General features: G+C 37.4%; 1 protein-coding gene across 3 annotated transcripts in view; it reads left to right on the plus strand.

Moving 5' to 3' along the window:
• Positions 1-11,537, plus strand: part of CEP85L (centrosomal protein 85 like) — a 163,338-nt gene extending 151,801 nt beyond the window's left edge. For all 3 annotated transcript variants that reach the window (XM_003121248.6, XM_084958157.1, XM_084958159.1), the window contains 2 exons: positions 1,844-2,075; positions 7,083-11,537. In XM_003121248.6, the coding sequence (XP_003121296.4) occupies positions 1,844-2,075; positions 7,083-7,246 (396 nt within the window). In that variant the 3' untranslated portion in view covers positions 7,247-11,537. The remainder of the gene's footprint in view (positions 1-1,843; positions 2,076-7,082) is intronic.
• The last annotated feature ends 2,339 nt before the right edge of the window (positions 11,538-13,876 follow it).

Raw genomic sequence — 13,876 nt, forward strand, 5'->3', positions numbered from 1 at the left:
ATAGTGGCTGTTGAAACCACCATTCAAACAAGGCCCATGTGTTGTTGTTTCATTTTGTCTTATAAACCCAAAGTTCCTTTCTTTCCCCTGAAGAACCTGGGTCTTTTGTCTTACAGACTTGTGGACTTGTTACACCTAGAGTTTTCTGATTGCTTCCTCATGATGTCATGTATCTTGTGCTCTACACCTGTATTTTTGTAAGCTAGAAGTTAAAAAGATACTAGATTCAGGTCAAACTTTTTTTTCCCCATGAAAATTTTTAGGTATTCACATCATAAAATTCTGTGTTTGGTTATCCCACTCTAGGTAAGTACTAATCTCATTGGATTAAGCCAGATTCTTTCCATTGTAACATCACAGCTCCTGCAATGCCCAGATATTCCGTGGGGTGATACTTAGGCAACTCTGTGCATACACAGTTTGTCAGCACCCTTTTCCTTGGTGGTTTTAGCATCTACCGGTAAAACATTAGTTGATTAAAACAACAATAATTTTTTCTTCTAGTTACATCATTCCCTCTACATTTATTAGCTGACATTCATCTATAAAAATTTTATTTTCCTCATCAACCCAGGCTCTTTGGTTTTTCTGAAATGGAATTCTAGTTAGAAAGCTAATTAAACTTGCCTTTGATTAGCAATTTTCAGGATGAGGAATAAATACTGACAGTGCGGGGATGAGGTGAGCATAGATTTTTCTGAGTGTAATAAATCATGGGTTCATATTGATACTTCCAATTCGTACTTAATCATTCAGAGTTGTTGGGGGGGTTCTTTGACTTTATTCTTTTTTTTTTTCTTTTTTTTTTTTTTTTTTTTGTCTTTTTGCCTTTTCTTGAGCCGCTCCAGTGGCATGTGGAGGTTCCCAGGCTAGGGGTCTAATCGGAGCTGTAGCCGCCAGCCTACGCCACAGCCATGAGGGATCCAAGCCGCGTCTGCAACCTACGCCACAGCTCACGCCAATGCTGGATCCTTAACCCACTGAGCAAGGCAGGGAACAAACCCACAACCTCATGGTTCCTAGTCGGATTCGTTAACTACTGAGCCACCACGGGAACTCCTGACTTTATACTTTTATTTCTTCTTCTCTTACACTGAGAAGTTTGGTTCCTGTCAACATTAATGTAGTAAACATTTTTTTCTCAGTGTACAAAAAATAGGTTCAGAGTAAGTAAATCACTGTTGCTGCTAAAAACTATAGGATGAGGTCTAAATTTTCTTTGCAGGGAGTTCCCATTGTAGTACAGCGGAAATGAATCCGATTTGTATCCATAAGGGTATGGGTTTGATCCCTGACCTTGGTCAGTGGGTTAAGGATATGGCATTGCTGTGAGCTGTGGGGTAGGTCATAGACATGGCTCAGATCCAGTACTGCTGTGGCTGTGGTGTAGGATGGCAGCTGCAGCTCCGATTCTACCCCTAGGCTGGGAACTTCCACGTGCTATGGGTGTGGCCCTAAAAAGCAAAAAAGTAAATTTTCTTTGCAGTTATTTTTATTTTGGGGGTAAATTTCATAGTAAAATATGTACATTACCAAGGAAATTTTTTATGTGAGAGCATGAGAAACCCCCTGGAAGCTGAGACTGTTCAAATTTATGTTTCCTCTCTCAGGTATTAATTACCATAGGGCATTAGCTGGCACACAGGAACCCTTTCCATTATTTAAATTCTTATCTCCCTTTTTATTTTGCCTACTGTGTATACGCAGTTAAATTTGGCTAATGTGCATGTACTATGATTTTGCTATTCCTCGTTTATAGACTTGGGGGAAAATGTTAACCTTTGTGGCTTTAGAGTACCTTTCCTCTGTTCTAAAAACCTGATTTTTGTTTTGTCCGTTGCAGAACCAAAGACAGACAGAAGAGACCTGCTCTTTATTGGATCAGGGCCAGGAAGCAGAGCAATCCAGGCAGCAGACCATTCTTTCCAAAAGGCCACTCTTTGATTTGAGTGTGATTGATCAGCTCTTCAAAGAAATGTCCTATTGTTTATTTGACTTGAAGGCTTTGTGTAGTATTCTTAATCAGCGTGCTCAGGGCAAGGAACCTAATCTTTCCTTGTTACTGGGTATCAGATGTAAGTTTCTGATGACTTGTCTTTACTGTATTGCTTAACAATTAGAAGCATGTCACCATGAATCAGGAACTTCTGACTGCCTTTACCCTATTTTCTTTTTCTTTTTAGAACCACACCTGTGCCATGTGGAAATTCCCAGGCTAGGGGTTGAATCGGAGCTGCAGCTTCTGGCCTACACCACAGTCATAGCAACACCAGATCCAAGCCACATCTGCAGCCTACACCACTGCTCACGGCAATGCCAGATCCCTGACCCACTGAGCAAGGCCAGAGACTGAACCCGAATCCTCATAGATACTAGTCAGATTTGTTTCCACTGTGCCACAACGGGAACTCCATACCCTATTTTTTTTTTTTTCATTTTTTAAAGTTTTATTCAAGTGTAGTTGATTTACAATGTTGTGGTAATTTCTGCTGTACAAAAGAGTGATTCAGTTACACATGTACATATATCCCCTACTTGTTTTTATCTCCTTTCCTACTTAGATTTATAAATCTCTGAATCCATCTATGGGTCTGTGAATACCTGTTACTACTTCATTGCTAGAACTAACCTCCTCATTCCTGTGGAACTGATCAAGGTCATGGCTGATAGGGATTTCAACTTGGTAGCATGCTTACAAGTCCACCTGTGTGCTGAGCCAGGAGATGTTTCTCATGATGAATCTGTTTATATGTGACTGGAATGGTAGTTGTGATTTCCTGGTTACGCTTCTGAAAGTAAATGATTTTGCTTTCGTGTGGCGATTGTATTAAATTAATGAGCCAACCATTTGTCCACTGGCAAAATATTAGAGAGAAAATACTCACTTGCTTCCTTATGCAGTGTATTTCTGTGGCAGTTGTTGAATGTAAGTGCTAATGCTGTCGCATGAGCCAGTTTTCATAGCCTGTGGATCTCTTGCCCTCGTGATACATACCCTTTCAATATGATGCCCATCCATTCTGCCTAGTTCTGCCTTCCTGCACCCATCATGGTGAGAGCTGCCACAGGAAGATCCTAGTGTCTTTTTCCTTCTGTGCTGCTTTTGTTGGAACACTAAACTTGTATGGCTCTAAATTATGATAATATTGACATATTAGTCTCTTTTTAATACATAAAAAATGGAATTCAGTTAGGAAATAAGAATGGATTAAGACCATAGTGTTTATGAACCAACATGTTTTGATTAATTGCCCAATAATATGATAATATGTGACTGGGGTGGAGACTAGTTTTGTTTCCCATTTCATCAAAGAGATTCGACCATCTTGCATCATAATAGTTACTTTGGCTAACCAGGTAATAACTCTTGATCAAAGTATCTCACTTGTTAAATGACACATGTAACTGTGCTCAGAGATGTCAGCAGACTATTCCCTCCACTTCATAAAGGTAGGAACACATATGAATGTGGGTATATAAAAAACAGTTTGAAGTATAGTCAGTTTGCAATGTCATGTTAGTTTCTGGTGTACAACGAAGTGATTCAATTATACAAATATAAATATATATTATTTTTCATAATCTTTTTCATTATAGGTTGTTACAAGAAATTGAATATAGTTCCCTGTGCTATATAGTAGGACCTTGTTATATATCTATTTTATATATGGTACTTTATATCTGCTAATCCCAAAGTCCTAATTTACCTCTTCTCTGCCTTTCCACTTTGGTAACCATAAGTTTGTTTTCTAGGTCTTATGAATCTGTTTCTGTTTTGTAAATAAGTCCATTTGTATTGTATTTTAGATTCTACATATAAGTGATATCAGATAATATTTATCTTTCTCTGTCTGACTTCACATAATATGGTAATCTCTAGGTCCATCTACGTTGCTATAAATGGCACTGTTTCATCTTTTCATCTTTTTTTATGGCTGAGTAACATTCCATTGTGTATATGTACTATATCTTCTTTATCCACTCATTTGTTGATGGGCGTTCAGGTTGTTTACATGCCTTGACTATTGTAAATAGTGCTGCTATGAACAGCAGGGTGCATGTATCTTTTTGAATTAGAGTTTTCTCAAGATATATCCCAGGAGTGGGATTGCTAGATCATATGATAGTTCTATTTGCAGTTTTTTGAGGAACCTCCGTAATGTTTTCTACAGTGGCTATAGCAGTGTACATACCCACCAACAGTGTAGGAGAATTCTTTTTCTCTTCACCCTCCCTAGTATTTGTTATTTGTGGACTTTTTAATGGTGTCCATTCTGACTAGTGTGAGGTGATAGCTCATTGTAATTTTGATTTGCATTTCTCTAATAATTAGTGATGTTGAGCATCTTTTCATGTGCCTGTTGACCATCTATCTCTATGTCTTCTTTGGAGAAATATCTTCTGCCCATTTTTGGATGAGTTGTTTGTTAAAAAAAAAAAAAAAAAAAACTCTTTAAGTGCATTAACTCACTCAGTCAACATTTACCAGATGCCTTCTATGATTCAAGTACTAAGGTGCTGATAAGGCACATAAATTGAATGCAGCCCTTGCCCACACATTAACCAAAATATTAAAGCATTGTAATAAGCACTGTGGTTGAAATGTGAACAGACAACAGTGGGAACACAAGGGAAAAACAACTAAAGCTACCTGCAAAGGGCTGTGAAGGCTCTCTGGAGTAGTTGGTGTGAATCTTAGAGGAGGAGAATTCTGCCAACTGAAATTTTGCCATCTAGGGTGTTTAGTTAGCAGTGATCTCTTGGAGAAATAAAAGGTCACACACAAGACTCATTTTCTCCACCATTTTAGCACTTGCCACCCTGTCAATTATTTTGTAACTTTCTACATTTGCACTACCCTTATAGCACTTTTAACTTGTTCAGTAATAGGATAAGAGAGAGATCCTAACATAAATAAAAAGAAAATTTCACAACCTTGCCTCACTCACTTTCCCCCCACCCCCCCAATTTATACTCCTTCCACTTAAAGTTTAACCCCAGAATCCTTACCTTAACAGTTTGACATTGTGAAAATTTGACCAGCCAGCTAATTTCCCAAAAGCAATGAAGTTTTTTTGAATCCTTAGTTATCTGTTGACATTGTTCACTCCACCCTTCTTAAAGCTCTGATGCCATGGTTTCCATGACATCGTTCTCTAGGTTCTGCTTCTGCTTTTATGACTGCTCAGCCTCAATCTTCTGTGAAATTTTCTTCCACTTAAATATTGGCAGTCCCCTAAGAAACTTTTGTTGTTGGTCTTCTGTTTCTATTTATTTTCTCTGAGTAATTTTATCCATATCCACTTGTTTTTGGTTTTCTCTATACCTTTGACTGATACAGACATTCCTCTCTCTCTCTGCCTAGAATGATGTCCCTTTTAGCTCATGATGACACTCACCGATACATTAGAGCCAGCAGTTTCATAGATGTCACAGACTCAATGTGTCCAAAACAGATGCTACTTTTTTCCCTCCCTGAACCTTTCCTCTTCTCAGGGAGTAGAACCACCATCCCTCTATCACCCCAACCCAGATTTTATCCTCCACCCTACTTTCCCCCACCTGTGCCCTGTGCCCAATCTGTGGCCCCTTTCCAAGCTGATTGATAATTGAACTCCATCTTTCTGACTCCTTGCCTGCTTGTAACATTTATTCCTGCCATCGCATCTCCATTGCACTGTTGCCTGTATTCACGCTTTCATAGTCCTTCATTTGGACTGGCCTCTGTCAGCCGCTGTGCCCACTCCCCACCCCAGTGCTGCCAGAGCGATCTTTCTAACCCGTGATTCTGATTTCCTAATACATTCCCTTAGAATAGAGTTGTAAAGGCAGCTCCCACCTGCCTTTCTAGTCTTATTTCTTGAATCTCCTCTCTCATAATTTGTGCTCTACCATTTTAGAGCTAGTTATTAATTTCCTTGAAGTTTCTCAAATTCTATCAAACTATTTTGTTTTCTGCTTCTGTATACCTTAGTTCATTCTGCTTCCTTGGCTCATTCAGTGAATCTCTCCCCTCTCCAGTAAGGCTTTTTGTTCTCTTCCTTATGTTACTGTAGCCTTTGTGTAGGGGTAGGTCACTTGTGATGCCTGACTGAACTTACTTGTTTATAAAACTATAAATTATTAAGGATAAGCCACTATATCCATTATTTTGCTGACCTCAGTGCTCGGCATAGTGCCCTGATCATGGATCATAAACAATAAAACACTTCAAATAATATTTATTAAAATAACAAGTTATCTGACTCTTATTACTTCAATTAATTAAAAGCTATCTAACTCAAGGCCTCACCTTCAGCCACTGGGCAACTGGCTATCAGCCACCTGATTCAGTTATTTAGAATTATAGGGTTCCAGTACACTCATACACACGCTCTTGAGAGATAGATAGATGTATATACACATACTTATATTTTGAAAATTTGTGTTTTCACATCAATCAAACCCAGTTTTGCAGTCTGTAAAAGTAGAAGATATTGCCCCTCACTATACAAAAGGAAAATCATATTTTTGTCTTGTTGAGCTTGAAGAGAACTGTTACACCTCACTCCTTTCTACTTTTGGAATATTGTCATCCATTAAACCTGTAGAATTTGTGTGTATCAACTGTATAATGTATTTTAGCAAAATTTTAAGAGGAACAGGTAGGTAAGATCCATTTACTATTAAAAATGATGTAGGAGTTCCCGTCATGGCGCAGTGGTTAACGAATCCGACTAGGAACCATGAGGTTTCGGGTTCAACCCCTGCCCTTGCTCAGTGGGTTAAAGATCCGGCGTTGCCGTGAGCTGTGGTGTAGGTTGCAGATGCAGCTCGGATCCTGCATTGTTGTGGCTCTGGCGTAGGCCGGTGGCTACAGCTCCGATTCAACCCCTAGCCTAGGAACCTCCATATGCTGTGGGAGCAGCCCAAGAAATAGCAAAAAGACGAAAAAAAAAAAAAAATGATGTATAATTTAAACCTGAGCCTGACTTGTAATCACTCTACAGCATTGTATCTACCCAGTGATTTTAAGTTGAAAATCCTAAAATGCCTTTGTTCCCTCAAAAATATGAGATTATCTCCATGTTTTATTTCCACAGCAATGAACTGTTCAGCTGAAGAGACCGAGAATGACCACAGCCCAGAAACACTCACTAAGAAACTGTCAGATGTTTGCCAGTTACGAAGGGACATAGATGAATTAAGGACTACAATATCCGACCGCTACGCTCAGGACATGGGAGACAACTGTGTTACCCAGTGACAGGGTTGGCCCACAGCAATAACCACCCATTGTTGAATGCTGCTGTGTTACAGTTCTTCACCTTTACTTTTAGGAGCCATGATAGAGAGTTGCAAGTGATATAGGACTTGCACATAGTTTTTTTTTCTGTAGATTTGTTCATTTGGGGAGGAATTGGGATATGAGATTTCAAAGGGGCTTATCTAATCAGGCCAAAAAAGTAAATTACCATTTATGATAAAAAATATGATAACATGTATAAGAAAAAAAAAATCTGTGTTCTCAAACTACTGATTGTAGGACCAAGCTGTGAAGAGTGCCCTTCATATAAAGGGATAGGATTTCTTTTAATCGTGTGTGTGTCTGTGTGTCTGTGTGTACATGCACATTTATTCCCCAAATTGTAAGGATTTCTAGGGTCAAAGCAAAGCTTCTGAGAAGGGCACACACACTATATTCTTTTGCTTCTTTTCTTTTATGTAGAAGCATGTGTTGTACTTGGGGTTTTTCATAGGCTGGCTGAACAAAGTTCCCACAGCAGACAAGTGTTCTAATAGTGGTACAGCAGGCAAAACCATTTGTGTTTTGAACAATCAAAGCCATTTGTGCTAAGATGGTGAGGTTGTGGGGTTGGGTGATTTTAGTGCTATAGATAGGTCAGCTGTTTTTCCAGAGTGTTTGTGAATTGCCTAAGTGTGAAATTTTGGTATGATGATTTTCCCCATTAGCATTATAATTTATGGATTACAAGGTAATTTAAAAATAATCCAACCTAATTTTAATGTGTCCCTTACCATTTACAATTTTCTATTTATATGCTATATATATCAATGTAAACAAAGCCATATATAATTAATACAAACTTAAAGAAGGCCTCAGATCATTGTTGTAAAAGAAAGATTAACAAAGTGACTCTGGAACAATAGCTTATTTATCCAAATCTCAAATGTTTACATTTTAACAGTTTTGTATTTTTAAAATTGAAACTACTTTAAGAAAAAACAAACTTGTATTCTTTATATCTGAATTATCACTAGCATAAAACAAAATCTAAACCTAGGTGATACTGCAATTCCATTTATTAGATAAAGTACATTAAAAACAGGGTTCTTCATAGAATACGAACTAGGCCAGGTTAGTTCTTCTAGGAGTTTATCACTATGAAATGCAACTGATTTTAAGTAGATATACAATCATTTAAACTTCCAAATGAGTGTTTCCCTCTTGTAGTTGATATTTTGGAAGGACTGTATATTTTGTTGCCTTCAGAGCATTCAGTACATTCTTTTGAATGTATTTAGTTATGGCAATCATTGTCCTTTATAAGTTGGATTTTGATTTCTTGATGCAACCAAGTGTCATTTAGGTCAAGACCAAATAACAGAAGGAATGAAGGATGTTAATCAAGCAGAATAATATTTTGGGGGGCAAGAGCAGATCACATGTCTGTTTTCTTGCCAGACTTAAATACTGGTATAAAGACTGCTCCTAGGAAAATATGCTCCTAAATATTTTCAGCAGTGAAAATGTATTTGGCAAAAGGCCTTCAAGGAAATTACCCAGGAAGACAATCAGTTCAGAATTTGGCTTATATACAGCTCTCAATAGTTATTTTATAGTTGTATTTCAACAGTTACACATTGTAAGGATATCAGACTTTCCTTCTGTTCAGTGCCTGAGTCCTCCCTGCCCTTTTTAATGTCTTATGATCTGGGCAGTAAGAAATCAGTGCATTGTAGTGATTCTGCAGCCCAATGTCTCCAGTCTCTAAGCTAACATTGAGGGACTTAGTCCCTGGCAAGAACCTGGCTTTCTAATGTGTTCATTTGTTTTTGAATGTTGGTGGTTTAAAGACAATCAGGGAGTAGTAAATTTGTACCAAAAATCTGACACAAAGCATCCTGCCTTGTACATGTTAGTATTTATAAAAATGGCCCTTTACAGTAAAGTAGATAATAGCATCTAAAATAGATAAGCTACAAGTGTAACACAACATTTTGGCATTCCCTTTGAATAGAATTCCCTCCTCCCACCCCCAACCTCCACAATTTTGAAAATAAAGATCCCCTAAAATGATAGCAATGATGGGCAAATAATCACTGATTTGGGTCACTACGTTCTTCCTTAAACGTATGTGTTTAGGGGTTTATGCTTTTTGTTGTTTAAACCTTTGATCATTTGTGTTGATCACTATAGATGTATGGTTTTCTAACTTAGTTGGCATAAAATAATGTATGTATTTTTTAAAAAGCTAGCTTTCTAAAACTTAGAGAATTTGGCTTAATTCACATATCTCGAGGTAAAAAATTTTTTTAACTTAGTGGGAAATTAACTATTGCTGATGTATTTCAGTTTCTAGAACGTATTCTCCCCATAAAAAGGGGAATTAAGATGTGATAGTGTAAGTAATAACCTTGAATTGGAGCCTGGGTTTTGTAAAGGGGCCTAGGTAATAAGTAGACAGCCTTGAAGGGAATTGGGGGGAAATAAAACTAGTGGTGGTCTGATTTTTTTCAGTATTTAATTTGATTTTTATTTTTCAGAAATTCCCCTTTGCCAAGATGACCTCTTGTGTTAGAATAGTAACATTATTGGTATCTCACTAAAAGCAAAGATTTTACTGCTAGGCTAGGTTAAATGGGCGAATAGAAACACTGCAGTATCTTGTCTTAGTTTGAACTAGGATTTTCTTGGAAGTTATTACAGTAATTATATGTCTGAGATAAAAATTAACCTAGATTTTTAAGTAAATCTCTGAAAATTTGCTTAAGTATTGACTAGGTAAGCCATGCCTGAATTTTTGGAAAAAAAAGTAAATGTGGACCCTTTCTGTATTTGAAGTAGGATTCAATATTTAATAGTACTTTATTTTAGTGAAATTGTTTTGGTCATGACAATTTAAATTAGACTTCTTTCAGTAGCTTGTTAGAGACAATCTCAAGAGCTGGCAAGTGTTGCTAAAATGGATATTGTACATTTCTGACTTATAAGAACGTTTATAAATTAATTTTGTCGTAGTTCAAGACGTATTAATAGGAATCTCTTAGAGGGCATTTTTAAGGGAACTACTTTATCAGGAAAATGTTCTTTCAGTATCAGTGATAGTTCATTGCATAACAGTATCTGAGAACTTGGGCTGTATTTTTACATCACATATTTTAGCTCAGGCTCATCTTTCGTTTGCATTATTGGCGTTCTCGTATGCAGATTTCTATCATTGTAGATATGTAATTATGATAATAAGCAATTCTCATAACCATGCTCACTCAGACTACGTCATTTGAAACTGCCAGTAGCTAGAGCTCTCAGAGCCAGAGTTAATTAATTTTATTTCCATTTTTTACTTTTTTTTTTCAGTGTTCACAAAACAGAATATCTAGCTTCACCCCAAAATGCCATGGTATAAATTGCTGTGTGACAATATTATACATTTAATCATGAAGAGGGAAAGGTTTTGGATTTTAGGACTTTTTTCTTATTTAAAAGTATTGAGTATGTTAAGAATATAGTTTCGAATGTCAGTCATTAACAACACATATTGCAGCTGCATACAGAGAACCTTCTGTGCCTTTTTGCCTGCAGTAAGCATTCATTTCTGTTTTACATGCGCTATAAGGATATTGATGATTACTGCACCTTGTTCTTCTGTAAATAGACTTGATTAAGGATTTTTTTTTAAAAGCAAGGGTCAGTTCATTAATAGGTAGATACCTTAGAAAACAGTAAACATGAGAGGAGGTATCAGATATAGGTCTTTGGAGCCCAGCCTTTTCCCTGTTTAGTGAGCAAGAAACTCCTTTGGAATGTAGTCATTTGTGTGTATGTGTGTGTACATATATGTATAAATAGTTATTTAAATACGTAAATGTAAAATTCAGCATCACATTGGTGTGATGATAAATAGTACGGTGCTAGGTGGTTACATTAAAAGCACAGCAGAGTGTATAATCAGTCACTGCGACTGGTGGGTTTTTGTAAACTAGGTTCAGTTTTTGAACCCCCCCCAGAATACCTCATGTGTAAATATATTGGTCATGACTTAATTGAAATACAGTTATTGTAAAAAGAATGTGAAGCCACTGGTTGGCTTATTATGCCTTCTGATGTATATCATTCTTGCCTCTTTTTTTGTAAAGGGGTGGTTTTTGTTTTTTAATAGGGTTTACAGCTAGAATTTTGAATGCCAAAGTTATATTTATTAAATAAAAAAAAGTTTTCAATGTTAATGGCTAAGTATTTTTCCACTGGACTATTGTTTGTTGATGTTGAAATTTGTATTTACCAAGAAATAAATTTTTTATTTAAAAAAAAAGTTTGCCAGGTGCCTAATGTTAATATAAAAATTGTATTTGAAATTTCAGACTCTCCCGAATTCTCAATGACAAGAATATGATGACTTAACTTTTTAAAGTCTAAGTACAGAAGAGAATATCTTAGTAGAACAGGGACACTTCTGCTTTCTAGGTCTGTCATACAGTTTCTTTTCAATTGTTGAGAAGCTTTTTCTCAGGGCCTTCCCATGTAGGGCACTGAGATTTTCTGATGGCAGGTGCTATAAATACAAGGGCATGTCTATCCATTTCAGTTAATAGTTCTGTGTCTCCACTTGGAATTTCTAAAATTCCTGTTTGAGTCATGAGTCGTCTTTCTACTTGTCCAACAGACAAAATCAGATTTCAGTTCATTAATGCTGTTAAGTTAAATCTTTTTTCTTTTCTCCCTTCTAATCAGAGATTGAAACCTTACTGAAACATATGCAAATAAGACCTTATTAATTAAAAGGTTACTCTGAGGCCTTGACAGCTTTGATGGCACCCTAGGTCCTTGTCCTAACTCATATATGCCTTAATGTCTCCAGCTCATTAATATTTGGATTAGCAGCATTGTTTCTAGTCCCGCTAACTTGGCATTACTCTGTCAAGAATCTCTAACACGGCATCTAATTCAGTTAACAGGAAAAAGAATCTCATCATAGACTCCTCAGGTTGAAGGCAAATGACTTGGAAATGAAAACAGAATAGATGGAATGCTACAATATTTCCAAGGTGGTTAATGAAGAGGTTTATCCTTACAATGAAAGGTGCGATTGATTTTTATCTGGTTTAAAAAGTAGTGTTTTCAGTGGAGTCAGCAGAGGGCTTTTGATGGGGTACATCCCAGCAATTTTGCCAATACTTTGAACTTCTTTTCATGCCAACTCTCCCCACCAAACAGAGTCGTTCCATGTGGAAATGCAGAAGGCTCCATTAAAAAGATTGGCTGTTAGTGATGGTGCCAATCAGAAGAATGTGGATCCAGGAGAGCAGTTTGCAAATGAATAGCACTTGACATTCTCCTTAGACATTCTTCCTGGCTGAGGACTGAAATCGTGATAAAAGATTTCTATGATATTTAAATAAGACTTTGTCCCTGATTAAAAAAAAAAAACAAAAAACAAAAAAACTTGATGGAATCACACACAGTCTTTCCTTTTTAGCCGACCTGTTTTTACTTAAACAGACTTGCTTCATGCTCTCTGTTGATTCCCACATAATAGAAGCTTTTAAACTAAACATACACCTACCCTGTGACCCGAAATTTGCACCCTAGGTGTTTCCTTGAGATAAATGTAAACATACATCTAAAAAGAGACTTGTAAATGAATGTTCACAGCAGTTTTATTCATAATAACCGAAAGTGGAAATAGCCCAGGGATCTGTCAGTTCTCTGCCCAGAGTTGAAAGACAGCATTCTTTCACAACCTCAGGTTCTAACCGATTTTCACTTACTTACTTTCTGGAAAATGGAGTGAAGTTTAATAGACCGCAAGGCAGTGGAGAGTCAGAGTTGGAAAGCAGAGCTCCTCTGTAGCAGAGGCACTTTTGTTTGTACTTTCTCTGGAGCATTGTCCTCTGTATTGCTGCCACCTGTGTTCCATGCATCTCCACATGTCCTGTGAAGCACTTGGTCTCATCCTTCCAGAAACAAACTTTGCATGCTGTTGTTTGGCGCTGGTCATTCACCAGAACTTGAGCTCTCTTAGAGCAGGCGCATTGTCTTAACTTTGTGTTACATTTAATTGTTACGAGCAAGTAGGATGCGCTGACCTCTAAGAGACGCACAAATACCTGCCCTTAGCCCCACAAAGGAAGAACAGTTTCCAAGGAGAAAACATGGTCTTTAAAGCATAGGTCATCCCGGGGGTTGTGAAGCTCTAATGGGATGAGTAAAGTGATAACAAACCTGACTTGGGCAAGTTCCATTTTCCTCCATCTCTTGGATCTCTTGTATTATAATCTCTCCTGTGATTGTCTTCTTTCTGGCCGTCTGTGGGTGCAGGCCACTGGATCAGACAGTTACTTCCCAGCCCCAGTGTTCCTGGAGCATAGCCGCCTCACCAGGCTTTGGGCCAGCTGTGTAGGTTTTGTAAGGGCAAATCCAGGGTCTTAAAAGCGGAGCAAAATGTCAGTTTAAACGATGAATGCAGTTCCATCTATGTATGCACAAGTCTGGAGAATAATCATTTAAACAGAAATAGTACAGCTGTCATCCCTTCTAAACAAAGAAGCAGGATAACTTAAGTTACATGTCTTATTCCTACACTGATCATTTAGTCATAAACCAAGAGGTTAAAGTTGTTTAATGGCCTGTGATGACTAAAAATGAATAGGA

This window comes from Sus scrofa, chromosome 1 (genome assembly GCF_054392235.1).
Source record: "Sus scrofa isolate SSC_HxYL_T2T_F1_AM1 chromosome 1, Sscrofa_HxYL_maternal_Yorkshire_Landrace_v2.0, whole genome shotgun sequence".
Taxonomy (NCBI): domain Eukaryota; kingdom Metazoa; phylum Chordata; class Mammalia; order Artiodactyla; family Suidae; genus Sus; species Sus scrofa.